We start from the raw sequence: 28000 nt of genomic DNA on the forward strand, positions 1-28000 counted from the left end.
GAAAAGAAAGGATAGTTATTCTTGTTTGGATAAGATAGAGGAGAGAAAAAGAAAAGAAAGGATAGTATCCAAATTGCTGTCCTACCTTTTCATAACCACTTCACACATTATCTATTTTCAAAATCTCACATAGGATGTTTTAGAATGTTTATTTCTTATAGTTCAGTGCAATGGGTAAAAACAAAAGTAAAAAATAAAAAAATAAAAATAATGGGTGAAAACAAAATTAGATAGGACTCATTCAACCAAAAACACACTCCTACATATGACTGAAATTATTGACTGAGATAGGATAATTTGGAATTTTTGATAGTTTAATGCAATGGCTGTTCATATTATTTGTGATAAATGCAATGACTGTTCATATTATTTGTGATAAACGCAATGCTGTAAATCAGTATGAGAATTGTAGCACTTGATCATTGTTGGAGAAGTGAAATTGACGTTTTTCTCTTCCTTTGTGTGTGTGTGTGTTTTTTTTTTTTTGGTTGTTGTTGTTGCAAAAATTGGCTCAAAGAGGGTCTGATATACTTCAAAGTTTCTGCTCTCAATTTATGTCTCAAGTAGGAATACCATTAATGCTTCGGAAGCCAAGTGGTCAGACTAGGCTGTTCTACTTTTCTTATAGTTCCGTATTTAAAATTATTGCTAAAATGGAAGGTACTTTGCAATACAATAAACATATTAACAAAAAATATCATAAATTTTATTATATTGCAGATGGTTTCCAACTTTCCATATAAGACCTCCTTCATTAAATTCAAATCTAATGGGAAAAAAAAAAAAAAAAAAAGTGCTCTGCATGGGAGTTGCTATTGGAAATTGCAGTATGTAAGAGAAGTAAATCTTTTAAAATAGGCTTAAGAACAAAAGCAGGCTTAAGCAAGAACAAATGATCCCTAATTAATTAAGAACAAAAGCAGGCTTAAGCAAGAACTTAAAGCAGGCTTAAGCAAGAACAAATGATCCCTAATTAATTAAGAACAAAAGCAGATGATTATATAATTGGGACATAAAAGAAATAACTTTTCTATATGTTAATTTGTAGAGGGTATTTTCGGTATTACAATTCATCACTTACTCCACTATCCTTTCTCTCTCTATCTTTTCAAATTGGGAGAGAAAGCAAATGAGGAATAGGGAGGGATAGATATCCCTCCTTATCTCTTCCTATCCTCTCTTTTTTCTCTATTTAACCCATCCAAACATACTCCCACACTATCCTTTCTTTTCTTTTCTCTCCCTATCTCTCCAAATCAACCCTACCAAACACACCCTAATAGTATACTGTTACAGTTGTGGCTCCACTTATTAATGATTTAAATTGAAAATCATACGCATGCAATGACTATGTGTGAATTCAACTATCTGTGGCAAGAGATTGGCCGTACCGAAATGACACTGAAGAAATCTTTGTGAAGGAAAAGTCACAATATATATATATATATAGGTCGGGGAAAAGCAAGTCGGGCAGTGTAGCACTGCTCAAATATATATATATATATATATATATATATATATATATATTTCTTCAGTGTCATTTCGGTACGACCAATCTCTTGCCACAGACAGTTGAATTCACACATAGTCATTGCACGTGTCAGCTGCAGAATTGCACTGCTCTTTTCCAATTTTCTTTAGTTTCTCCCACTCCTCTGTCATCTTTCTCGTCTCTTTTTCATGCGGCCTACATCCGCACCATCGAATCACCATCAAGTAAAGCAATTGGTGACGGAGATTCGTCGGGAGCGAAGAGATTGACGGAGTTAAGACGTTAGCCACGGATTCGTAGCAAGTTTAGTCTTTGGTTGGAACCCGATTACTTAAGGATCCAACGATATCATAGGCACGATACTCATATTACAGTTCAGACGGCTTCTATATCTCCGAATCACTGGTCTCACTAATGAGATCCTTGTCGTCGGTAAGGTCATCATCACTAGACCCGTCCCGGTGATACCAATCACCCTTCGACACCACTCATAGGTTGCAGTCAGTCACTACTATCCCGTACGTAACACCGATTATTGCTCGCAGTGTTTTCTTCCTTCCTTACCCATCGTCGGAATCATGCACCACGCGTCTGCATGCACCAAACGTTCTTTGTATCAGACTATATCGACAACTTGTAACTTCTAATCATTTCCCCGGTGTTCTATTCTCTGCCATCATCAATCCTTGTCGCTGACCAACAGTCAACTCTGTCGTCGTCACGACCATCTCGCAGCCATCCTTTATTGTCAGCGTTCTTCGAGCACAACCTTGGTCGCTGCCGGCTGTAATAGTTCTGAATATATATATATATATGTATATATATATATTAAAGTTAAAAGATTTTTTTTTTTTTTAAAAAGTAAGTGGGCTCACCAAAAATTAAACATAACAAAAGGCCATAAGGCCATTACGCAGACACATTCTCTCCCTCTGCTGCACACTCCTCTTGGTAGTTTCATTTTTCTTTTTCTTTTTTCAACTTTAAACCTTGATCTAGTTATTTCCTTTGGGAATTTGGTAGAACATTGTGAAGCAAAGTTGTAGAGCTCGTCGAGGCCGTCAATTTGATAGGAGCTGATCATCATTTGGCCAAGCCTAGGGATTCCGAAATTAGGGCTTGGATTTTGGGATTTTGGGGGTTTTCACTTCCATTGAGGTAGGGGTCTTCTAATCTACAACTTCTTTGTCTTTTTTTGTGAATTTTTCCCCTAAAATTTGATTCTAAGCATGCTAATTTTGATTACCTAGTTTGTGGTTGTTGTAAGTATGATTAATCAAAGTGATAAATGTGTTCCATGTGTTATTTAAATTCATATATATGATTAGTTTCATTACGGTAAATGAGCATGCTTAGTGTTGACATATTGTATGCCCTATGATTATTTATTTATTTCTTTAAAAAATTGAATGCTATGGTTGTTAATAAATAAATAAATAAAATGAATGAATGTTTAGAAATTCTTATTAAATTGTGATGATGATGTAAATGGAATGTGTGAAAGCCTATAGTTGAATTGATGATTAGAAGTATGAAGCATTCATGCACCCATCGGGAAGAGAAAAGGGAAAAATGTTTTCAAAATAAAGGAAATAAATTTTTGGGAAAAGTATTTCTAAAAGTATTTGCAAAAACTGGACGCCTAGGAGGCGCCTAGTGGTCCGTGATGTTGGTGTAGTCTAGAAGGGAAAGTAGTTGAGTTAACTAGGCCGGATGCGACGCCTTGGAGGTGCCTTGTGTCCTGGATAGTTAACCAACCTTCATTTCGTAACGTCATGGAGGTGCCTTGGGTCGGACTACACTAATGGTTTGGTTATTGAAACAGAATTGTTTCAGAAATGGGGAGTGACATTTGCATAACATTGCACTTCATGACATTGTGGTAAAATTGTGATTGGTTGATATTTGTTACATACTTATTATTGTGGTTGAGAATGTGTGTTTCCCTATGGCATGATCCTATTTGCTTTTTATCTATTCATTGTATAGATTCTCGGGGACATAAGAAGTGTGTCACACTTCCTACTGAGCTTATACTCACCCCATTATTTTAAACATTTTTTAGGACATGGAAAAGAGGTGGCGGACGACGATCCACCACAATTTTAGACGAGCTTTGGGATCTATTTTATTTTTTGCTATCTTTTGTATTTGAACTCTAATATTTTGTAAATGTAATCTTAACTATCTTGTGAAACTTTGGTTTAATTAGTATAATGTTGTAAGTTATGGACTTTTAAATTCTAACTACACTTTTGGACTGTAAATTGATGTAACTAAAATGTGTCCCTTGTTTGGATGAGATGGAGGAACGGGACTTTTGTATGTATGTAACCATTTTGGGAATGTAATATAATATCTGTATTGTGCGTTGGGACATGATAGGTTAGATTTAAGGCCCAATGAGTATATATTTTTTAGTATTATTTTGGTATCCTTTTGGGGCGTTACAAATTTGGTATCAGAGCGAGGTTCGAATACCATTAGGACGACGAGTAGAGGCTTACCTAGGATTGAATAGGGAGTTGAGTTATTTGTTTACTTGCTTAATTGCTTACGTAATTGCATGCTTATATGCTTATGTGTTAAGGTGTTTAATTATTTGGAAGGCATGCTTAATTGTTAAACTGCTCATATAATTACATGCTAATTGCTTAATGTTGTTGTATATTATTAGTATGATTATGTTTATTATTAGTTGGGTATTCTGGGAGTATGGAAGGTGCTTATGTGTTTCCATTCTTGTCAAGTCATTCATGTGCGGACTCCGTTCTCGTGCGTATTTTAGTGTCATCGTTATTGATCCATTTCATTTTTCTTATAGCGTCATGGCAACACGAAGAGATCCCGGGGAAAGTTCTAGCTCTAATCCCGTGGAAAGGGATCAGGAGCAAGTTGAGGAAGATATCTTGTTGCGTAATTTGGTCCCACCAAGAGGGGGACAAGCGAGAGGGACCGTTGATCCACCTTTTCAGATAAAGAGGGAGCAGTTGAGGTTAGCCGTTCAGGCAATTCTTTTTTATGTATATCACCCGGCAGGTGCGTCATCGTCACAGTTTGTGCCACCACCAGCACCACCACCACTACCACCGCCACCTCCAAAGACAAATGAGTTAGATGATCCTCTTTACCACATTGTAAAATTTGTGAAAGTGATGCCAACTCTGTTTGAGGGAGGCCCAGATCCGCTTGTTACGGATAGTTTCTTGGATAGGGTGGAGAAGCATATTAATGCCATAAATTTGGCAACGGACAAGTTGAAGATCAAATTGGCGACTTACAATTTTATTGGTGATGCTGAGATATGGTGGAAGACTATTTCACACATGCATAATTTGGATACTATGACATATGATACTTTTAAGAAATTATACTATGAGAAGTACTTTCCGGCGCCTAAGCTGAGGGAACTAAAGAAGGAATTTGATGAGTTGAAGCAAGGAAACATGACAATTACAGAGTATGAAAATAAGTTGACATCGTTTTTGGGTTTGCACCAGGGATTGCTAATGATGAGGAAGGAAAGATAGAGAAATTTGTTGATGGCCTTGATCTTACCATCGAGCCAATTATAGCTGCTTCAGAACCGACAAAGTATGCAAAAGCAGTGCGAAAGGCCTTAGTGGTTGAGGCTGAGAGCAAAGACAGCAAAGCTATCAGGGAATCCTACAAGCACAATAGGGGTATGAGTACTTTCTCCGAGGGTCAATCAAGTAAGAAACAGAAGCATGAGTAGTCAGGGTTCAGGGAACAATAACCAGTCAGATCCGTACCCACAGTTTCAGTATCTATTGGGTCTTCTAGACCGAATGTTACCTGTTTCAGATGCGGGCAGTTAGGACATTACAAGTCCCAATGCTCTCAGACACAGGTAGCTTAGGTGATTTGTTTTAAGTGTGGGCAGTCAGGGTATCACAAGTCCCAGTATACTCAGATTCAGGTAGTGTCTGGGGAATGTTTCGGGTGTGGCCAGGGCCATAGGGTGAAAGATTTTCCACAACGGGGCAGTGGTTTGGGCAGAGGTGGAGATTTACAGCAGAGGCAGATGTAGTATGCCACAGTTCAGCCAGGGTTTCGACCGCCACCACCACCTCAGCTGTCCCAGCCAGTCATGTCAGCCTAGAGTTCTCGACCGGGTAGGGGAGCTTCTTCAAGTACACCCACTCAGCAGTCTGGTTATCAGGCAGGCGGTTTTCAGGGTCACGTGTTTGCACTCACTCCAACCGAGCCATCATCCAGTCCTTCAGTTGTCAGGGGTATGTTTGGGGATTGTTTTTGCTTTGTGGGAGATTGGTGTGATCCTCTCACTCATTCATTCTATGGTGTTAGAGGTCGGGATCAGCAGACGTTCTTCTTGGCTAGCCTTTTTGCCAACGATGATGTGGAGTTTTGTGGGGTTGATTATCCAATGATTGTGCGTAACTTTCTAGATATGTTTCCGGAGGAGTTGACTGAGTTACCTCTACACCGAGAGGTGGAATTTGCTATTGATTTGATGCCTGGTACCACGCCAATCTCTATGGCATCGTATCATATGGCACCAATTAAATTGAAAGAATTGAAGAAACAGCTTGATGAATTGAGAGTGAAAGGCTTCATCCGACCGAGTGTGTCACTGTGGGGTGCACCGGTCTTGTTCGCTAAGAAAAATGATGGTTCTTTGAGGTTATGCATTGATTACCGAAAGTTAAATAATGCCACCATCAAGAACAAGTATCCCTTGCCAAGGATAGATGATTTGTTTGATCAGTTGAGAGGAGCCAGTTGTTTTTTGAAGATTGACTTAAGGTCAGGTTATTATCAGTTGCGGGTTAGAGAGGAGGATATTCCAAAGACCGCTTTCCGTATGCGGTATGGACATTATGAGTTTCTTATCATGCCCTTTGGTCTGACTAACATACCAGCGGCATTCATGGATCTAATGAATCGTGTTTTTCACGATTACTTGGATCAGTTTGTAGTAGTTTTCATGGATGACATTTTTGTGTATTCACGGACTCGGGAGGAGCACGAGGTCCATTTGAGTATAGTGTTGCAGATTCTACGGGAGTACCGTTTGTACGCCAAATATGAAAAGTGTGAGTTTTGGCTACAAGAGGAGAAATTTTTGTGACATGTTGTCTCAGAAGGTGAGGTTTCAGTTGATCCTTCAAAGATAGAGGCAGTTCTAAATTGGGAGCAACCTAAGAATGTCTTTGAGATCCAGAGTTTCCTTGGCCTAGCGGACTATTATCGGAGATTTGTGAAGGATTTTTCCCGTTTAGCAACTCCTATGACCAGATTGACCTGGAAAGGGATCAAGTTTGCATGGAATAAGGCCTGTGAGTCATTCTTTCAAGAGTTGAGAACAAGGTTGACTACGGCTTCAGTGTTGGTGATACCCGAGCATAGCTTGGGTTATATGATTTATTGTGACACTTCAAGTGATGGTTTAGGTTGTGTACTGATGCATGATGGTAGAGTAGTGGCTTATGGGTCTCGATAGTTGAAGACTCATGAGCTTAACTACCTTACTCATGACTTGGAGCTAGCGGCAGTTGTGTTTGCCTTGAAGTGTTGGAGACACTATTTGTATGGGGAGAGATTTGAGATGTTCTCAGACCACAAGAGTCTCAAGTACCTTTTCTCCCAGAAGGACTTGAACAATAGACAGAGGCGATGGGTTGAGTTCTTAGAAGACTACAACTTTGATTTGCAGTATCATCCTGGCAAGACAAATGTTGTAGCTGATGCTTTAAGTCAGACATCTTGTGGGACTTTGGCTAGTTTAGCCATTCGGAAGTGGAAGACGCCTGAAGATTTGGATGAGATAGGATTGTATTGCTTTGATGATGATGATGATGGCAGTGAGTCAGCATTCTTGTTTAGTCTCGTGGCTCAACCCACTCTTGTTAGACGGGTGATTGAGTCACAGAGACAAGATTCGGATTTGGATGCCATTTACATCTTGATCTCCAATGGTGAGACCGTAAAGGATTGGACCTTACATGCAGATGGAGGTCTACGGTTTAGGGGTTTGTTGGTTGTTCCCACAGTTTGTCATGAGGACGTCTTATGGGAGTTTCACACTTCCCGGTTTGCAGTTCATCCGGGTGGTACCAAAATGTATCACAATCTGAGATGTCAGTATTGGTAGAATGGAATGAAGAAGAACATTGCACAGTTTGTGGCTAAGTGCCTTACCTGTCAGCAGGTGAAGGCCGAGCATCAGAGACCATCTGGTTTATTACGGCCAATGCCGGTAGTGTAGTGGAAATGGGAGGAGATTGCCATGGATTTTGTGACAGGTCTTCCTAGGTCACGGCGGGAAAATGAAGCCGTATGGATCATTATTGATAGATTGACTAAGATGGCTCACTTCTTGCCTATTAAGGCAACAATGACGCAGAGGCATTTAATGTACTTTATGTGAAAGAGATTGTGAGATTACACGGAGTTCCAGTGGCTATTGTGTCGGATAGGGATGCTAAGTTGACCTCGAAGTTCTGGGAAGGACTTCAAGCAGCGTTTGGCTCAGCGTTGCACCTTAGTACGGCATTTCATCTACAGACGGACGGCCAGTCAAAGCGTACCATCCAGATCTTAGAGGATATGCTTCAGGCCTATGTACTTGACTTGGGTGGTAGTTGGGAGGATCACCTTCTACTTATTGAGTTTGCCTATAACAACAGTTATCAGGCAAGTATTCAGATAGTTCCATTTGAGGCGTTGTTTGGTAGACTTTGTAGGTCCCCTGTCTGTTGGACTGAGGTGGGAGAGACAGCTGCCTTAGGACCCGACATTATACTCGAGATTACTGAGAAGATTAAGCTGATCAGACAGAAGAGTTATGCAGATAGACGGAGACGACCGCTATCCTTTGAGGTGGGAGACCATGTTTTTCTTCGGGTTTCTTCATGAAAAGGGTTGATGAGGTTCGAAAAAAGTGGCAAGTTGTCGCCACGATTCATTGGACCTTTTGAGATCTTGGACCGGGTAGGAGAGGTTGCCTCTAAACTTGCTTTGCCACCGCAGATGGACAGAGTTCATAATGTCTTTCATGTATCGATGCTACAGAAGTATGAGCCGGATCCGTCTCACATTTTGAGTTGGGTTGATGTAGACATTGATGAGGATGTTTCCTACGAGGAGGGACCAGTTCAGATCCTTGACACACAGCTGAAGGTGTTGAGGAAAAAGACGATACCGTTGGTAAAGGTTCTTTGGAGGCATCACGGAGTTGAGAAGGCTACTTGGGAGATCGAACATGAGGTTCGCTCCAAGTATACAGAGTTGTTTTCTTCCTCAGGTATGGCTTGATTTCGGGGACGAAATCTTTTAAAATTAGGGAAAATGTAATAGTTCTGATTATATATATATGTGTATATATATATATATATATATATTAAAGGTAAAAGATTTTTTTTTAAAAGTAAGTGGGCCCACCAACAAATTAAACATAACAAAAGGCCATAAGGCCATTACGTAGACACATTCTCACTCTCTGCTGCATCACTCCTCTCGGTAGTTTCATTTTTTTTTTTTCTTTTTGCAACTTCAAACCTTATCTAGTTATTTCCTTTAGGAATTTGGTAGAATATTGTGAAGCAAAGTTGTAGAGCTCGTCGAGGCCGTCAATTTGATAGGAGCTGATCATCATTTGGCCAAGCCTAGGGATTATGAAATTAGGGCTTGGATTTGGGGATTTTGAGGGTTTTCACTTCCATTGAGGTAGGGGTGTTCTAATATACAACTTCTTGGTTTTTTTTTTTTTTTTTTTGTGAATTTTCTCCCTAAAATTTGATTCTAAGCATGCTAATTTTGATTATCTAGTTTGTGGTTGTTGTAAGTATGATTAATCAAAGTGATAAATGTGTTCCATGTGTTATTTGAATTCATATATATGATTAGTTTCATTACGGTGAATGACCATGCTTAGTGTTGACATATTGTATGCCCTATGATTATTTATTTATTTCTTTGAAAAAATGAATGCTATGGTTGTAAATAAACAAATAAATAAAATGAATGAATGTTTAGATTTTCTTATTAAATTGTGATGATGATATAAATGGAATGTGTGAAAGCCTATAGTTGAATTGATGATTAGAAATATGAAGCATTCATACACCCATCGGGAAGAGAAAAGGGAAAAATGTTTTCAAAACAAAGGAAATAATTTTTTGGGAAAAGTATTTCTAAAAGTGTTTGCGAAAATCGGACGCCTAGGAGGCATCTAGTGGTCCGTGATGTTGGTGTACTCTAGAAGGGAAAGTAGTTGAGTTAACTAGGCCTGATGCGACGCCTTGGAGGTGCTTTATGGTCGTGGATAGTTAACCAACTTTCCTTTCATGACGCCATGGAGGTGCCTTTGGTCGGACTACACTAACGGTTTGGTTGTTGAAACGGAATTATTTCGGAAATGAGGAGTGACATTTGCATAAGATTGCACTTCATGACATTGTGGTATAATTGTGATTGGTTGATATTTGTTACATGCTTGTTATTGTGGTTGAGAATGTCTGTTTCCCTATGACATGATCCCGTTCACTTTTTATCTATTCATTGCATGGATTCACAGGGACATAAGAAGTGTGTCTTAGACACTTCCTACTAAGCTTATGCTCACCCCATTATTTTTAACATTTTTCAGGATATAGAAAAGAGGTGGCGGACGACGATCCACCATAATTTTAGACGAGCTTGGGGATCTATTTTATTTTTGCTATCTTTTGTATTAGAACTCTAATATTTTGTAAATGTAATCTTAACTATCTTGTGAAACTTTAGTTTATTTAGTATAATGTTGTAAGTTATGGACTTTTAAATTCTAACTACACTTTTGGATTGTAAATTGATGTAACTAAAGTGTGTCCCTTATTTGGATGAGATGGAGGAATGGGACTTTTGTAAGTATGTAATGACCCAGTCATTTTCATTCATTTCCCTTTCCTTAGATTTTCACGGATATTTTTTTTTCGTTAATCTTTTTCTTTTCTGAGTTCAGTTTCATGTCGCTTAGTGTCATCTTGAGTGCTCTGGAGTAATTTTCGAGACTCTTTTCTATGGATTGACAACTTCCTTTGAGGACCGAGTCGTTTCCACATTTTTCGTTTTTTGATACTATTCACTTTTCGTCCTTTTCCCTATTTTGTCTTTTTCTCGTTTGGCACTTTGTTTGCGTAACCACACTTCTTGTGTTCGGAGTTAGTTTCTGACTTCACGTATCTTCATTTTCAATGATTTCTATGAGATACGTATCTTTAATTTCGTGAGAAAGTACTCTAGTTGCTCCTGGTGTCCATAGGGGCATGGATGCATTGTTCTTTGTAAACATTTCCTTTTCTTGGGGTGTTTTATCTTTTGAAGATATTTTATTTCAGGGGTATCTAAGAAATTATCTTTTGGAAAATACTTTCATTCTGGGGCAGTTTCGCTGTTTTCACTTTTTGGAGGGGTCATTGTGCAATTAATGAAAGTTATTGCTCAATACCTTGTTTTGAGCCTGGATCCTCGTACAGGATTCATTTTCATATTTCGTCGAGTCGTGGACTCTTAGAATTTCCTCCTGGACGATGTTTTCCAGTTTTAGGGTTTCTGGCCCCGGTTTGTGCCAAACTTGTTTGGGGCATAACTCTTTTCTTGGGACTCAATTTTTGACGTCGTTTTTCCGTTGTTCATATTTTCTCATTTTGAATCTTTTTCGTTCATGGAGTTTTTCCGTTTGAGCACGTCTGCTCAAATATCACTTTTTCAGACCCGGTGGGGCCCGTTCGGGGCACTTTTTGAGTTTTTCTATAAATAGGAGGTCTTAGAAAGAAAAATCAGATTTTTCTCTCTCTATCCTCTCTCATGGCCCGTCCAAGCTCCTCCCATGGCTGCCATCTTCTCTTTCCTCTTTTGAGCTTCTTCCCTTCAATGAAAAGTTATCGTGTCTTAGTGTTTTATGTTTGTGTTGGCGAGGCCTTCGATTCCAACCGATTGGAATCTCGTTTTGGCCATTTCTTCAGTTCAGGTTTGAAGTCAAGTTGTGTTTTTGATGGAGCTTCCTTGGGATTCATGTTCGTGGTGTTGTCCCGGACAAAACCTAGGAGTTTCGTCGGATTCGGAGCCGATTTATTTTGGTGGGGATTTGAGAATTCATCTCAAATGGAGGTAGGGAATGTTTTAGGCCTTTGTGTGTGTTCTATTGAGTGTTTAGCATGATTATACAACCTATTTGCATGCCTTGTATCAAATCTAGAAAATTGAAATATTTAATTCTTTCTATAAGATTTAATTTTCATGATGATGTGTAACTTGGTTTTGAATTGTGGTATGGTAGAAAATCTTGTTTTAATATGTTTGTTATCATATATTAAATTGAGATTAATTAAATAAGAATTGCTCTTTTTAATTAATATTTATCTTTTGTGAAAGATTAAAGTTCATGGCTGTACCTTACATGAAATTGAGTTGTATTATGCTTCTAAATTGAGTTTTGACATGTTTGTTAATATACTTTAATTTGAGAGTATTTTGTTGAGTTTGAAAATTTTGAGACTTTAATTAAGAGAATTAATTAAAATATATTTTTATGGTTTCATGGGCCTAATTAAGCTTTTGTGTGAATATATCTAATGACCATGATATGTCTTTTATCATATATTAAATTGAGGCCATTTAGAACTGATTTGAAATCTAGAGAGTTTAATTATTTTGATGTAATTAAATTCCATCTTGTTTATCCATGGATCTAGTCATGTTTTAGAAGTTGTTTCTATTTTAAGAGCATGGATTTAGACTTGTGATGTATTCACTTGATTGTGTTATATGCATTGAAGAACATTGTTGTTAAATTTATATTCATGAGAGTATGTTTCTAATATGAATATATTGTTGGCTTGTGATTTCATAGTATTATGGATATGAAATGCTTATTATGCACAATTGAGAGTTATATTGCTAACTTGTTACTATGTAGTAGTAATATGTATAAGTTATGAACTTATTTGGTTTATTTTGGAGTCTTGGGACATTGTTGTTACATGTGATATGGCTAAAGTTCGGCTTTAGTACGGGAGGTATGAGTTCTCTCTAATTGAGATAGTGTGCACTTAGGGTGGTTTTCCCTGCGGGTAAGTGCCCGGAACAACCATTTTGTTCTTGGCGGAAATCCGAGACGTGATGTCCAAGTCTTCCATTATTTGATTTCGCATTCAATTCCAAGTTGACAACTAATGTTTAATTGTGACTTGTGATTTTGGTTATTGGCGATTTGATGTTGTTAAGTACATCCATACTAAATTGGTGTATTTAGTTGATTTCACACTTTTAGATTTCTAGTTGATAAACTAGAGAATCTATATCTTGATGTGTGGTATTAGATATTCTGATTATGCTAAATTGTTATATTTAGTTGATGTTGCATTTTAGACTTCAAGTTGATAACCTTGAGAATCTATATGTTGTTACTTTGTGTAAGCATGCTCCTATATTGTTACTTTGTGTAAGCATACTCTTATGTCATTGCTTTGTATAAGCATGACCCTATGTTGTTAAAATTGCATGAACGAGGTGATTGATGCTAGAAATGATCTTAGGTAGCTAGGATGCTCCCTTAGTCTCACATTTGACATAGACGTTAGGTGGAATGAACCACAGTAATTAAATCATGTAAACTTGTAAAACATAGGTCGATGCATGCTCATTTCTTACGAGTAGCTTTATGTTACTCACCCACGTAGTGGGGACATTTTTCAGGTACAAGAATCGAGGTTGAGATTCTCATCATTGCTTGGATGATTGTGGCTTGAAGGCTTTAGTTTCTTTTGTGAAGGTTGGCTTGAAATGCTGTATGCAACCTTATTTGTTAAATGTATATATTTGATTCTAAACTTGTAATGTGTGCGTAAGCACACTTTTTGATTCTCATTTTATGTTTATGACATGAAGCCAAGGGCCAAACTTCTTTTGGAATTACATTTGTATCATGGATGTTAAATTTTTGCCCTTAATGAGACTATATGAAATTCATGCGTTTTAGTATGCTATTTTGCGCCGAAGTGTGCATTGTATATGAAAATTTTCCATTAGCATTCATTAATCATGTATGAAATGTGGCCAAGGGCCAAACGGCATTTTGAAACCATCTCATGATTTTAAATTCCAAGTTTTCGTTCCAAACTTCGTTTTTGGCATTTTGGCCGTTGGGGGGTTATATTTTGTATCGGCTGTATTTTTAAGCCGTGGACCATTGTAGCACATCTTATTAGGTAAGTTATGTTTGCGTGCATGGTCGTTTCCGGGTAAAGCTTCTTCTTTGGTGAAATGAGCCTCCTACGGACTAATTTTACACTTTTGTTGCATAATCTGACCTAAGGGTATTTTGGGATTTTTATTTGGGAAATAAATTCCGTTCCTTACATGGTCACTTATATAATGTGATTTTAGGGGGGGTTTCTTCTTTGTGTTTTTCCTGAAAATGTCGTCTTGGCATCGGAAACCATTTCCGAAGTTCAGCTTCTGTTGCTATTTAGCAGCTTTTTCGACCCTCTGGACCAGATTTCTTGGGAGGGCATTTTGGGCATTTCATAGTGTGTATTTTTCGATTTCTCTTGTGAGTCACATAGAAAGCTCAATTTTGAGGGGGGTTTTCTCTTTGTGTTTTTTCAAAAAATGTCATCTAGACCCTTAAATTTCTACTTTTTCCTGAAAAACCCCTGCTGCCAAGTTTTTGGGTTGCACCTTACTGCCCTCTTCACATCTAACCAGTTAGAAGGGGTTATCAAAACGGTTAGATGACTTGGGGCAGTATCTTGGTTGTGTTTTTTGGTCTCTAACCGGTTAGGAAGGTCTCCTAACCGGTTAGATGTTCTTGGGTTAGTACTTTTTGACTGTTTTGCCCCTGTTTCTTTCGTTAGCCATATCTTCTTCATCCGGATTCTGAATCAAGTGATTTTTGAGTCTAAGTTCATTGATTTTTCGTTGTCTTTCCAATGGTGTGCTCGGTAGCACCCACTTTTAAGCTAGAAATGATGTTTTTGCCCCTAGGTTCATTCTTGTTCATTTTTGTAACGTTGCTTCCGCATTCGATTCCTTTGGGTTCCATGACCTAGTTGAGGGTCACATTGGAATCTTAGAGTCATGTTGTATCTCTAGAGACTGTTGTTTGTCTTTTGCTTCCATATTTCATATCCGTTATCAAGTCATCTTTCAATTCATCATTGACGCACTGAGTTGAAAAACTTGGGCAGTCACAATGTATGTAACCATTTTGGGAATGTAATATAATATTTGTATTGTGCGTTGGGATAGGATATGTTAGATTTAAGGCCAATGAGGCCATTGCATTTATTTTTGTATTTCAACAGGTTGTAGAGGGACTTTTTTTGCGGAGGTCATGCCGAAATTTTATATATTTTTTAGTATTATTTTTGTATCCTTTTGAGCGTTACACCAGCCTCTTTGAATCTTCCGCATTCATCACGTCATCATGCTACCACCATGTTATTTTAGTCACTGGTTATGGTGACAAGAAGTGTAAATTGTGGTGGTAATGAGGCGTCGAAATTGTGTTTCATCCTTGGATCGTCGGAATTGTGTTTCATCCTTGGATCGTTGTTCATTCTCAAAGAGTGAGAGAGGCTGTGAGCAGAGCAAGAGAGGAAAGTGTCGTGCGCAAATAAGTTGTTGCCACGTGGAAGTCGGTTTTTTGTTGGGTATATATCTGTTGTCAAAAAAAGCATTTCCCTATATTTTTTTCCCAAAAAAGGTATCATTATTATTCGTGCTGCTGTCTGTCGGGAGATTGCAAGCATAGACATTACAATGAAGTAATCTTTGTGGAGCAAAAGTCGTAGGTTTTTCTTTTCGAAACAAACCATCATCACCATTGGTGCTGAAAGTCTATGTACTTGAACGTGCATCGAGTTACATATGAATGAATGAAAGGAAACTCTGTGTGTGTGTATATATATATATGTGTGTATATATATATATATATATATATATATATATATATTTTTTTTTTTTATGACTCGGAACTCTCGCAATTATTCACTCTTTTTACTTGTAGCTACCAAATAAATCCCTGGTTACTCACCCCGATCATAAGTAAAGGATAGTAATGAAGGTAATAATGGAGGTGCATGGGACCGAATCTAGGACAGATGAGTGTCTAGGTCGTTACCTTACCAACTCTACCAAGCTCTTGGGCCTTTCTTTGCAATCTTGCTACACGTTGTTACACTTTCTTTGTAATCATGTATTCATGTAACACATTGTTACACTTTCTTTACACTCATGTAGCTGGTGACGAAAGTTCTAACCAAGTAAAAAGAAAATCTGATATTTCTTTCTCATATTAATTTTATTTATTTATTTTTATTTTTTAGTCGAATAATTGGTTAATAGACGTGCACACGATCCGATTTAATAAGAGACTTAATCGAATCGGAACCACTCCCAACCATTCTAACAAATAGCATCTTCATGAATCACTTTGTCAAGAAACTGTAAAAATTATTATTTATTTAAAATCTCAAATTTTCACTTTGAAAGACAAAGATTAAAAACAATAATCATAGTTAACTTTTGGTAGATCAAAATTGTCACTGATTTTAAGCAGGTTGGAAGTTGAGACGACTACTCTCTTTAGTCGTCTCTTGGCCGATTGGCCCCCCCAAAAAACATTAAATACATAAACAATTCTTATCTCTAGTCTCTCCTCTCAAATACCCTAGAATGCAAAGTCACAAAGTCAATAAATGCACTTCTCTTAGCAGAGTTACCCCATTACGAGTTTCCAAACAAATAAAATAAAATAAAATAAAATTTTGGAACAGCTTCGGATCGAAAGGAAATTCTGAAATTCTACACATTTTATGAGCATTAATTTAACATTGTGTTTTAATCTCAGAAGTACAGAAATTATCACCGTTTTTCAGTTTTTGTTAATTTTGTTCTTCCAACTTTTGCGTCTCAAAATGGCCTTTACTGCGTCTACTAATAAAATTCTTGCATGAAAAAAGTACAATATTGAATGTAAATAATTTGAGAAAATCTTACTGAAGTTGACTCAGATATATAATGAAATTGTTACAAGTGCCCAACATTAATAAAGCTAATACAGATACCCAACAAGCTATGTAATAATAACAATTCACAGACCATATAGAGGACAAATACATAGCTAAACAATATGATCTTACAAACTGTAATAAGACTTCAACTGAAAGACAATCGAGGTTGCCATGACATAATTTGGTGGGAACATAGTCATCAATACTTCATCTGCATCTTCAATATATACTTATTTTTTATCATAATAAGAAAGCATGGTGTAGATAGCCTGCAGTGAGGTGAGGACAAAAAGGAGAATGGCAGCAAAGACTGATATGCCTGACCACGGATTACCAAAATAATCACGTTTAAGTTTTACTATAAATCTTGGCCAGAAAAGGTTGCAGTAATCGGTCACTTGTTTGCATTGCTCAGTGAAGTAGAAATCTTCTAAATAAACATTCTTGCAGATATTGTTGTAGAGATCTGCCACTGATTCGCTCGAACCCAAATAGTTGTGTATCACCCCTGCTTCAACAAGTAGATCAACATCCTTGGCGGTGTTGATGAGTTTGTCCATGAGAAAAGCATGAGATGTGAAATAAGGGTGATAGTAAGGGAAAAATTGCTCCATAGCAATGAAATTTCTCAATAATGTTTCAGTTGAGAAAGTAACGCAGAATTTTGGGATTTCAAAGCAACCACTTCTAAACCCTCGAAACCAAGAATGATGATAAGAATAAAACTGTACGTCGAATAGGTTGCTTCCAGAAGCAGGCTTAAATTTGACTCCTGCCAAGTCAAGTTGTATGGCAGAATTCAAAGTGCACTTGTTCAAAAGGGGGTGGTGCTTACGAATCAAAGGCAGCGGCAGTTCGGGGCGGTACCAACTGTGTAAAAGATCGAGTATATGAAAGGGGCTTTGTTGCTGTATCCAAATCTGGTGTTATTTCTAACCCCATCATATGTTTAAAAAAAATGAAGATGCATTCCTTGAGAGAAAATTGTTGGTCATTGTGGGGCAAAGTTGCCAGTGTCAGGCTGAACAAATTTTAAAGAACTTCGAAAGGAATCTGATTCTCCAGTCGTATCAAGTCATTTTGGACTGCAAACCTCATGAAATAGTTGTCCAATATGGGGTCAGTGATGGAGTACATTGAAGTAGAAATACGATTCCTGTATAGAAGTTCTATTATGAAGCAACCATCAATGAGCATCATTTCTGCAAACTTGACCTCTGCTTTTACCTCATTATCAGGTCTAATCTTGGAATCCGAATACCAATAATGAGCGGAGGGTTCAATCTCCAACATAGCGCGCGCACAATGTTCTACCAAGACCTGCATGTATGGTTGTTCTAAGCCCTCATTTTCAAATCTTTTAAATAGGCACTGCATGTAGCAGAATATTTCCTTCTCCATGGGTTGCAAATGTTCCTCGTCTCTACGAAGAGGCCCAATGGACACGACGGTGGGGGTATAGGCACCTTCATTTAGTTTACGAATCTCATCCGGAATCCTATGAACAAGTGGTACCCATTTACAGCCGTAGTCCGCCAGGGTCTGAATATTATTTGAGCTGCTTTGGGACTTCTTATCTAGGGACTCCAAAAGCTGAAGCAGTGTGCCCTCTGAAGAACTTCCTTGGTCCGCCATCCCATCAGCATCAACATCTTTTCGTTTTCCTGAATCAGCAGCAGCAACATCTATTCGAGGAGCTAATTAATTAATTACCTGTATTAGTTAATTAGGATGACCAGCCCAAAATTGTGTGAAGAAATGCCTCCACCTCAAGGTTTAATTAATTGTTCACATTTCCGGTCGAAATCAAAACAACTAGGGTAAGTGCACTAAACCCCCCCCCCCCCCCCCCCCCCCCAACTATGACCCGATAGTAAGAAACCCCTGAAGTAAGTAAAACAGAAACTCCTCAAACTATTATTTTGTTGCATTGAAGGATAAAAGATTAATCAATCGTTAATGAAAAAGTTAAATTACCTTTTAGCTCTTTAGTTGAACTAAGTCGTTTTAAGTTCAATCTATCTTCAGCTGCTTATGTAGCACATGCAATTTCAATTTCCAATAACAAAGTGACAGCACATCAAAAAAATTTCCATTGTTGCAGAGGATAACACACGGGAGGTAGAGAGCGCGCATCGGCTTCACTTACGTTCCTTCCAAAAAAAAAAAGGCTTTGTGTCTCTAAATATGGCCACTAAAGAGCGAGCTCCTTTTTGGGTTGGTTCATTGTCCTTTCGTCTTCACCTTCTCTCTTCACCTTCTTCCTTCTCAGGTGAACCAAAATTTCATTCTCTTGTTACCCAGTTAAATTTCATCACATTTCGCTGACAAAAATCCCAAAATTAAGCTCTGATTGATTCACACAATTTTTTTTTTTTGTGGGGGGGGGGGGGGGGGGGGGGGGGGGGGGGCGTCTTTTGAAATTCATCCAATTATGTGGAATTTTTTAGCATTAAAATTGAAGTTTGGGCATGATTCAATTTTGTCTCACCAGTAGGAAGAAAGAGAGACTGAATATGGCCTATTTTGCCGAAAATACAAATGTGATATATATATATATATATATTATAATATTTTATCTCTTAACTATATAAGGGTTAATTTTGTCTTTTTAAAAATTTTGCCCCTCACGTGACAGGCATGCTGTGGTTTCTGTTATTTTTCTAACTGATATTTAACAATTTGCGATAAAAGAGATAGTTAAGGGAGTTTTCTTTCAGTTAGTTCAGGATTTTTTGAAAAAGAGGAGGAAGTTATGAGAAATTTAGTGCACTTTATCCAAACAAATATAAATAATTATAGGACTTAGATAACGTATTCCTACATTATCTTATTTTATTATTTATTATTATTATTATTATTATTATAAATCCATAACCAACAAAGAACAAATTAAAAAATAAAGCAAGCATAAAATAATTCTAGGACAGAACTTATTCCTCCATTATCTTATTCTTTATTATGAATTATTATTAGTATTATTATTGTGTATATGAATCAATCACTAACCAAGAACAAAGAGAAATGGAAGAATATACAACTCACTTGTGGTGGCAGGAGCCATGAAGGACCGCCCGGTAAGCAGCTCAATCTCAGTCGCGTGCTCCATCATCAGAAGAGAAAGAAGCAAAGAGGGAGAAAGAGAGAGAGAGAGAGGGGCTTTCGGGCTGTTGAGACGAGTATTCTTATGGGGTTTAAAATAGAGGTGGGAATTTGTATTTTTTGGTCGTAATCATATCGTGTCGGGGGTATTATACTAAACAGGTAAATTTAAACCCAATTTATTTAATAATCATGTCAAAACCCTCAACACTAACCCAATCCGTTTATTAAACGGGTAAACGTATTAATCCATTTAATGACATGTTTATTAAAACGAGACATTTAATATTTAATCAAATAATAAATAAATAAAAAATTTGTCACAATTATACTAAATATTCAAAATAAGAAGAAAAATCATAAGGTATTGATAAGGTTTATGTTGAAATGACTTAAATATTTATAATAATTGAATTTAAACGGGTAATATATTACATTGGCCATATTCACGATTATAACATGTTGAATTAAACAGGTCATAAACGAGTTATACGAGTTGAACCACTCAACTATTACTCGACACGGTTAAGTAAACGGGTTAATCGTGTCAACTCGTTTATAATTTGAACCTGTTTAAGGTCAACCAAAATTTGCTGATCTCCTGTCGTTCTCGAGTTGTCGGCTATTTGTGTCTGCTATCTCTAATTTTAAGACTAATATCTTAGTGTTATAGATATTGGCCCACTCATTAATGATTTGAATTGAAAATCATATGCATTGAATGGTAGTTGTCTGTGTTAGGCACGGACAGTATAGTAATCTTTGTGAATGAAAAGTCATATGAATTTATTTATTTTTAATAAAAAAAAGCGATCATTATCATTGCTACTGTCTGTCGGGAGATTACAGCCATGGGAATTATAGTGGAGTGGTCTTGGTGGGGTATCATTGGTGTTGGGTTTATTTTCTTCTAGATGGAGGAAAGCTCAAGTGGGTTTTATTAAAAGCTCAAAACCCAGCCTTTAGGGAAAAAAAAAACCCTAAGGAAGTTAGTATAAAAAGAGAGAGAGGTTAGCCGTAAGTGGAAGAGCAAAGAGAAGAAAAACGCAGGTTTTTCCATTCTGCCCAGGTTTGATCAAACGTCCGATCTCGCTTCGTCCGTGGTCCGATCAAGTTGAAAGTTGGAGGAGAGGTTCACAACTCAGTGACGCACAATCTGAACAGTGGAGATCAGATTTTGAGCTCGGGAACAGTGATTCGTGCCCGTGAACAGTAACTGGATTTTGGTATTTTTCTCTCCAATTCTCTTTGTTTTTTGCCAAGATTGTTACTATTTTGATAAGATGTTTTGTAGCCTCTAATTGCGATTAGAGAAGACTTTGTGTACCCATTATTTGGTTGATAGTGGAGATTTTAACTGGACTAGGTCCCGTAGTTTTTCTTCCTCACACTGGGGAAGTTTTCCACGTAAAAAATTGCTTGTGTTCTTGTGGCTTGGTGTGATTGATTTGTTCTCTATTATTTTCAGCATATATAAAAGTAGAGATATACTATATTTGCTTTCATAGAGGGAGAAGAATTATTCCGCTGTGTTTGTTTATTGTCATCTCTCCCAACAAAGTGGTATCAGAGCTCTAGGTTGACAGATTGCCAGGTTGGCAGTTTGAGTTATGGAAGCAAATACAAGTAGAATGATTAATTTAAATGGTTCAAATTATCACATATGGAAAGGAAAAATGAAGGATCTTCTTTATGTGAAAGATTATTACCTACCGGTGTTTAGTGCTGAAAAACCAGAAAACAAATCTGGTATGGAATGGACTTTGTTACATCGACAGGTGTGTGGGTATATCAGGCAGTGGGTAGATGATAATTTTTTGAACCATATTAGTAGAGAGACATATGCACGTTCTCTATGGAGTAAGCTTGAACAGCTATATGCTAGACAGACTGGAAATAATAAATTGTTTCTGATTAAGCAGATGATGGCTTTGAGATACCAGGACGGGACTCCTTTATCTGATCACCTGAATACATTCCAAGGAATTATTAATCAGCTGGCTGGAATGGGTATTAAGTTTGATGATGATATACAAGGGTTATGGTTGCTTGGTTCATTACTGGACTCGTGGGAGACGCTCAGAACTTCATTGTCTAACTCCGCTCTAGAAGGTGTAATCACAATGGATATGGCCAAAAGTTGTTTGCTAAATGAAGAGATGAGAAGAAAAACACAATGATCCTCTTCACAATCAGAGATCTTGGTTACAGAAAAGAGGGGGAGAAGTAAGAGCAGAGGTTCGAAGAACATAGATAACAGCAGAAGCAAGTTCAACAAGTTTGCAAATGTTGAGTGTTATCATTATGGGGAAAAGGGACACATCAAGAAATATTGCAGGCAATTGAAGAAAGAAAACAAAAATGAGAAAGCGAAGGGAACGAAGAATGGAGATGACAGAGTTGCTACCACCACTCCTGCAGACTTCCTCATTGTTTATGATGATGAGATGATAAATGTTGCATACCATGAGACTAGTTGGGTGATTGACAGTGGTGCCTCCATTCATGCTACATCTCAGAAGGATTTCTTTACATCTTATAAATCTGGTGATTTTGGAACAGTAAAGATGGGCAACGATGGGTTGGTTAAAGTCATTGGAATTGGGGATGTGTATTTGAAGATGAATAATGGCACGAGGTTAGTTCTCAGAGATGTGAAGCATATTCATGACATTCGCTTGAATTTGATTTCTGCAGGTAAACTGGATGATGAAGGGTATTGCAGCACTTTCAGTGATGGCCAGTGGAAGCTCACTAGGGGTGCTATGGTTGTGGCTCGAGGTATGAAGCACTCTGCACTGTACGTTCTGCAAACAAAGATCTCCAACGACATTATTAATGCGATGAAGGATAATGATACAATAGAATTGTGGCACAAGAGACTGGCTCACATGAGTAAGAAAGGATTAGCTCTACTAGGGAAGAAAAGTCTACTATCTGAATTGAAAAGTACACTTTTGAAAAGGTGTACTCATTGTTTGTTAGGGAAGCAGAGCAGAGTCTCCTTCAAGAATTCCCCTTATTCGAGAAAGTCAGAGATACTGGATTTGGTATATTCAAATGTGTGTGGCCCTATGAAGACGAGAACACTTGGTGGCTCCAGATACTTTGTGACCTTCATAGATGATTATTCAAGGAAGTTGTGGGTATATACCTTGAACTCAAAAGACCAAGTGTTGGCAGTATTCAAGCAATTCCAAGCCCTAGTTAAGAGACAGACTGGGAAAAAACTGAGATGCATTCGTACTGATAATGGCGGAGAGTATTCTGGTCCTTTTGATGAGTATTGTAGACAACAGGGTATTCGGCATCAAAAGATAACTCCAAAAACTCCTCAGTTGAATGGCGTAGCAGAAAGGATAAACAGGACACTGGTTGAGAGAGTGAGATGTTTGCTTTCACAAGCCTAATTGCCAAAATCTTTTTGGGGGGAGGCATTGAGCACAGTTGTTCATGTGTTGAATCTTACACCCTGTGTTCCTCTACAGTTTGATATGCCAGACCGAGTTTGGACAGGTAAGGATGTATCCTATAATTATTTGCGGGTTTTTGGGTGCAAAGCATTTGTGCATATTCCAAAAGATGAAAGGTCCAAACTTGATGTGAAAACACGACAGTGTATATTCCTTGGCTATGGCAAAGATGAGTTTGGGTACAAGCTTTATGATCCAGTTGAGAAGAAAATTGTGAGAAGCAGAGATGTCGTGTTTGTAGAAGATCAAACGACTCAGGATATTGAGAAAGCAGGGAAATCTATGTCTCAACAAGGTGATATCTTGACTGATATGGATCCAATTCCTCTGAAGAATCTGCCATCTCAGGTTGAGAATGATGGTCAGGATGACCACCAGTGTACAGGTGATATGGATGTTCCCTTACAGGTTTAGGGAGATGTTGAGACTGATGAGCAGTTGACACTGCCAAAGATTCCACCAGTGATTCCATCCAGGAAGTCTGCCAGAGACCGACGTCCTTCCACTCGGTATTCAACAGAGCAGTATGTGTTATTGACTGATTGGGGAGAGCCCTAGTGTTTTGCAGAAGCCATAGAAGTTGAATAAAAGACAGAATGGGTTGAGGCCATGCAAGATGAGATGTAGTCATTGCATGATAACCACACCTTTAAGTTAGTGAAGCTACCTAAAGGAAAAAGAGCTTTGGAAAACAAGTGGATTTACAAGAAGAAGCCAAATGGGTTGTCTTCACAGCCACGGTACAAAGATAGATTGGTTGTCAAAGGGTTCGGTCAGAGAAAAGGTATTGACTTTGATGAGATCTTTTCTCCAGTCGTAAAGATGTCATTGATCCGTATAGCACTCGGCTTAGCAGCTAGTCTTGACTTGGAAGTTGAGCAGATAGATATGAAAACTGCCTTCCTTCTTGGTGATTTGGAGGAAGAGATTTATATGAAGCAGCCAGAGGGTTTCAAAGTGAAAGGGAAAGAGGATTATGTGTGCAAGCTGAAGAAAAGCCTATATGGTTTGAAACAAGCACCGAGACAATGGTATAAGAAGTTTGAGTCTGTTATGGGGAAGCAAGGATACAAGAAGACAACTTCTGATCACTATGTATTTGTTAAAAAATTCTCTGATGATGATTTTATTATTCTACTGCTTTATATGGATGACATGTTGATTGTTGGCAGGAATGCTTCAAGGATTGAACAGTTGAAGAAGCAATTGAGTAAGCCATTTGCTATGAAGGATTTGGGGCCAGCAAAGAAAATTCTTGGCATAAGAATCAGTCGTGACAGGAGTGCCAAGAATTTATATTTGTCACAGGAGGAGTACATTGAAAAAGTGCTTCAAAGGTTCAATATGGACAACTCTAAAGTGGTTAGCTCTCCTCTTGCTACCCACTTCAGACTGAGTACAAATGAATATCCTTCAACAGATAAGGAAAATGAAGACATGGAAAGAGTTCCTTACGCCTCAGTAGTAGGAAGTTTGATGTATGCAATGATTTGCACAAGACTAGATATAGCCCATGTAGTTGGTGTAGTTAGCCGATTCTTGTCAAATCCGGGAAGAGAGCATTAGAATGCAATGAAGTGGATCATGAGATATCTTTGAGGCACTTCCAGTTTGAGACGTGGTTTGGGAAACGGACAACCATTGTTAGTTGGCTACACAGATGCAGATATGGTAGGGGATGTGGATACTCGTAGGTTTTACTTTAGGTTATTTGATCACTTTTGCAGGTGGGGCTGTAGGTTGGCAATCGAGACTTCAGAAGTATATTGCTCTTTCTACGACAAAGGCAGAGTTTATTGCAGCAACGGAAGCGACTAAAGAGTTCCTATGGGCAAAGAAGTTCTTGAGAGAACTTGGTTTCAAGCAGCAGAGGTATGTGTTGTTTTGTGATAGCCAGAGTGCTATTCATCTTGCTAAGAATTCCAGTTTCCATGCAAGATCTAAGCACATTGATGTACGATACCATTGGATCAGAGATGCGTTGAACAATAAGTTACTTGAACTTAAGAAGGTTCACATTGATGCTAATGGCTCTGATATGTTGATAAAGACATTACCAAGAGAGAAGCTTGAAGTTTGTTGTTTGATCGCCGGGATGGCGATTCCCTCCACATAGTAGGAAAGGGGGAGATTTATTGGGTTTATTTCCTTCTATATGGAGGAAAGCCCAAGTGGGTTTTATTAAAAGCCCAAAGCCTAGCCTTTAGGGAAAAAAAAACCCTAAGGAAGTTAGTATAAAAAGAGAGAGAGGTTAGCCGCAAGTGGAAGAACAAAGAGAAGAAAAACGCAGGTTTTTCCATTCTGCCCAAGTTTGATCAAACGTCCGATCCCACTTCGTCCGTGGTCCGATCAAGCTAAAATTAGGAGGAGAGGTTCACAACTCAGTGATACACAATCTAAACGGTGAAGATCAGATTTTGAGCTGAGGAACAGTGATTCGTGCCCGTGAACAGTAACTAGATTTTGGTATTTTTCTCTCCAATTCTCTTTATTTTTTGCCAAGATTGTTGCTATCTTGATGAGATGTTTTGTAGCCTCTAATTGCGATTAGAAAAGACTTTGTGTACCCATTATTTGGTTGATAGTGGAGATTTTAACTGAACTAGGTCCCGTGGTTTTTCTTCCTCATACTGGGGAAGTTTTCCACGTAAAAAATTGCTTGTGTTCTTGTGGCTTGGTGTGATTGATTTATTCTTTATTATTTTCAGCACATATAAAAGTAGAGATATACTATATTTGCTTGCATATAGGGAGAAGAATTATTCCACTGTGTTTGTTTATTGTCATCTCTCCCAACAATTGGTGTTGTCTGTCGGGAGATTGCAGCTATGGGAATTACATTGAAGTTGTCTTTTTGGAATGTAAATGAACCGGTATAAATAGTTCGAACTCGACTCATTAAGGGTTCGATTTGGATTCGTTCGTTAAGTAAACGAGTTGAGTTTGAATCCAATTTCTAGACTCGTTTAATAAATGAGTCAAACCCGAGCAATGTTGGGCTCATCTCGTGTAGGTTCGTGAACAAAGAGCTCATATGCATATTTTCATTTTATGCTTAAAAGTGTTAGCCCATTTAATACATTAGCTTAGCCCAACTTACATCCTTCATTAATAAGGCCCAAGGACTATTGGCCTATCATCAGATAATGTTTCATCTTAGTCGTTGATTTTGGTACTCGTAAGTGATTAGAATAAACCCTAAAGAAGATGGCTCCACCCACTCATCTCTCTCTTAAATGAATCTTAAGCCACTCATCAGAGGAAGGCTTACAGTTTCCTTGTAAGATCTAATATTAACTTCTTTATCTGTTTTTTTTCTTCCATATTTTTTCTTTTTTCTTCTTCTTGGAGAGTGAGATCTGATCTTGTGAAAGTGACCATATTTAGTCCTATCATGATTTGCTTCTATGCTTGTCATCATAAAAAAAGGGAGAAATTGTTGGCACAAAGGCCTTCCTCAATGATTTTGATAATAACAAACAAAGAAGAAATGTATTTAATTTTTTCTCCTAAATGTTGCAGTAACAAACAAAGAAGCTTGAGGCGTTGAACAATAAAATTATAAAACAAATCAAAAGATCATTTCTGGCAAACGAAGCTTAAAGATGCTCGAGATACTCAAGCCATCATCAAATGGGTAGTTTAGACTGGTGAGAGTTAGAAATTATGTAAAGCAATTAATTTACAACGGTTGATTAAAGCTCAAAATGGATTTTACAGCAGTTAATTTACAGCAGATGCCAACATATAACCGATCAGATGAGGAAAACAGAAAGGAGGTCATAAATTTATTCTCCCTCATTTAACCGGTTAGTTTAATGATCTAATCGATCAGATGAACTCATGTGATCGACTAGATGACATCATCTGATCAGATGGATATTACAGAGAAAAGAGAAATTATTTTAGATCTAATATAATCGATTACATTCCTGATCTAACCGATCAGATGGTGAATGTAATTGATCAGATGGAGCTGTAGATCTTATCTAACCGACTACTTGGCTGATCTAACCGATTACTTCTGATCCTTTTTGAGCGGATTGGAAAGTTTATCTACCTTTTCTATCATGCTCTTCACTGTGCTATATATATAGGTGATTCAATAAATGAAGAATATACGAAGCTACAGTAAACATATTTCTTGTGTGCGCTATCAGAAACAATCAAACCTTCATTTGCATTCTCATTGTTTCATACTATAAAATCCTATTGAACTTTGATCTACTGCTGTATCTTATTTTGCTATAGAATTGTGAGCTTTTGGTATTCATACCACATCTTTGAGAGTTTGTAATAAGCTTCAGCTTTATTCCATTATTTGTAAGGGTTGAATAAACCCAACAGAAGGCTAAGAAATATTTGTTCTCTTAGTAAGAAGAAGAGACGTGGAGTGCTTTTTGTACCGGTTTGCTCACCACCCATAAGTTATGGAGGTGCCTTAGTGAACACTTTAATAAGGTACAGAGAACGTCATAATTTGGACAACAATATGTAATACAAAAAATATTTAAAACACTTCAAATAAAGAAAAAAATTAAAAGTACCTATTGCTGCCAAGAATCTAACATATTGAAAGCTTCAAGTGTTCCAAGTGTTCTTTTTTCCTCTCTCTCGGCTATTTCTCTCTATATATTAAAGAAACTGACCTTTCCTTGGTTTTGAGGGTGAGTTATATAGAGAAGGGAAGAGAGAGGAGATGTACAATTTTGTTATAAAGATGTCCAAATGCTGACAGACACGCCATACTCATATGTTGTCCTTTAATTTGAAATTCAAATTCAAGATCAGATGAATTACACCATATACTTTTCTTATCCCATTATTACAAATTTTGAACCTTAGTGATTTTGTTTAGTATTTATATTTTTTCCCTTGATAGTTTAGTTCAT

At 37.6% G+C, this 28000-nt stretch overlaps 1 protein-coding gene across 7 annotated transcripts; it reads right to left on the reverse strand.

Annotated features, from left to right (window-relative positions):
- Positions 1–17131: 17131 nt before the first annotated feature.
- On the reverse strand, positions 17132–19708 carry LOC132311356 (UPF0481 protein At3g47200-like). 7 transcript variants are annotated; one of them, XM_059809244.1, is made up of 3 exons: positions 19579–19708; positions 18511–18857; positions 17132–18197 (listed from the first exon to the last, which is right to left on the reverse strand). In XM_059809244.1, exon 3 carries the CDS (start codon positions 18166–18168, stop codon positions 17566–17568), a length of 603 nt encoding a protein of 200 aa, XP_059665227.1. In that variant the 5' UTR covers positions 18169–18197; positions 18511–18857; positions 19579–19708; the 3' UTR covers positions 17132–17565. The 7 variants fall into 7 exon arrangements, with proteins under 7 accessions (XP_059665227.1, XP_059665226.1, XP_059665225.1 ...); XM_059809243.1 differs by having other exon boundaries at positions 17132–18218; XM_059809242.1 differs by having other exon boundaries at positions 17132–18230.
- Positions 19709–28000: the final 8292 nt, after the last annotated feature.

Source organism: Cornus florida, unplaced genomic scaffold (assembly GCF_030987335.1).
Source record: "Cornus florida cultivar Cherokee Brave unplaced genomic scaffold, ASM3098733v1 CherokeeBrave_3.0.0_Hap2_Chr06, whole genome shotgun sequence".
In the NCBI taxonomy this organism is placed as follows: Eukaryota; Viridiplantae; Streptophyta; class Magnoliopsida; order Cornales; family Cornaceae; genus Cornus; species Cornus florida.

Excerpts from the sequence above, each read along its gene's own strand:
- LOC132311356 (XM_059809238.1), bottom strand. The coding sequence starts at position 19,645 with ATGATGGAGCACGCGACTGAGATTGAGCTGCTTACCGGGCGGTCCTTC. Across the intron at positions 18,231-19,578 it reads CATGGCTCCTGCCACCACAA|CTCCTCGAATAGATGTTGCT; the intron begins GTGAGTTGTATA and ends TTAATTAATTAG.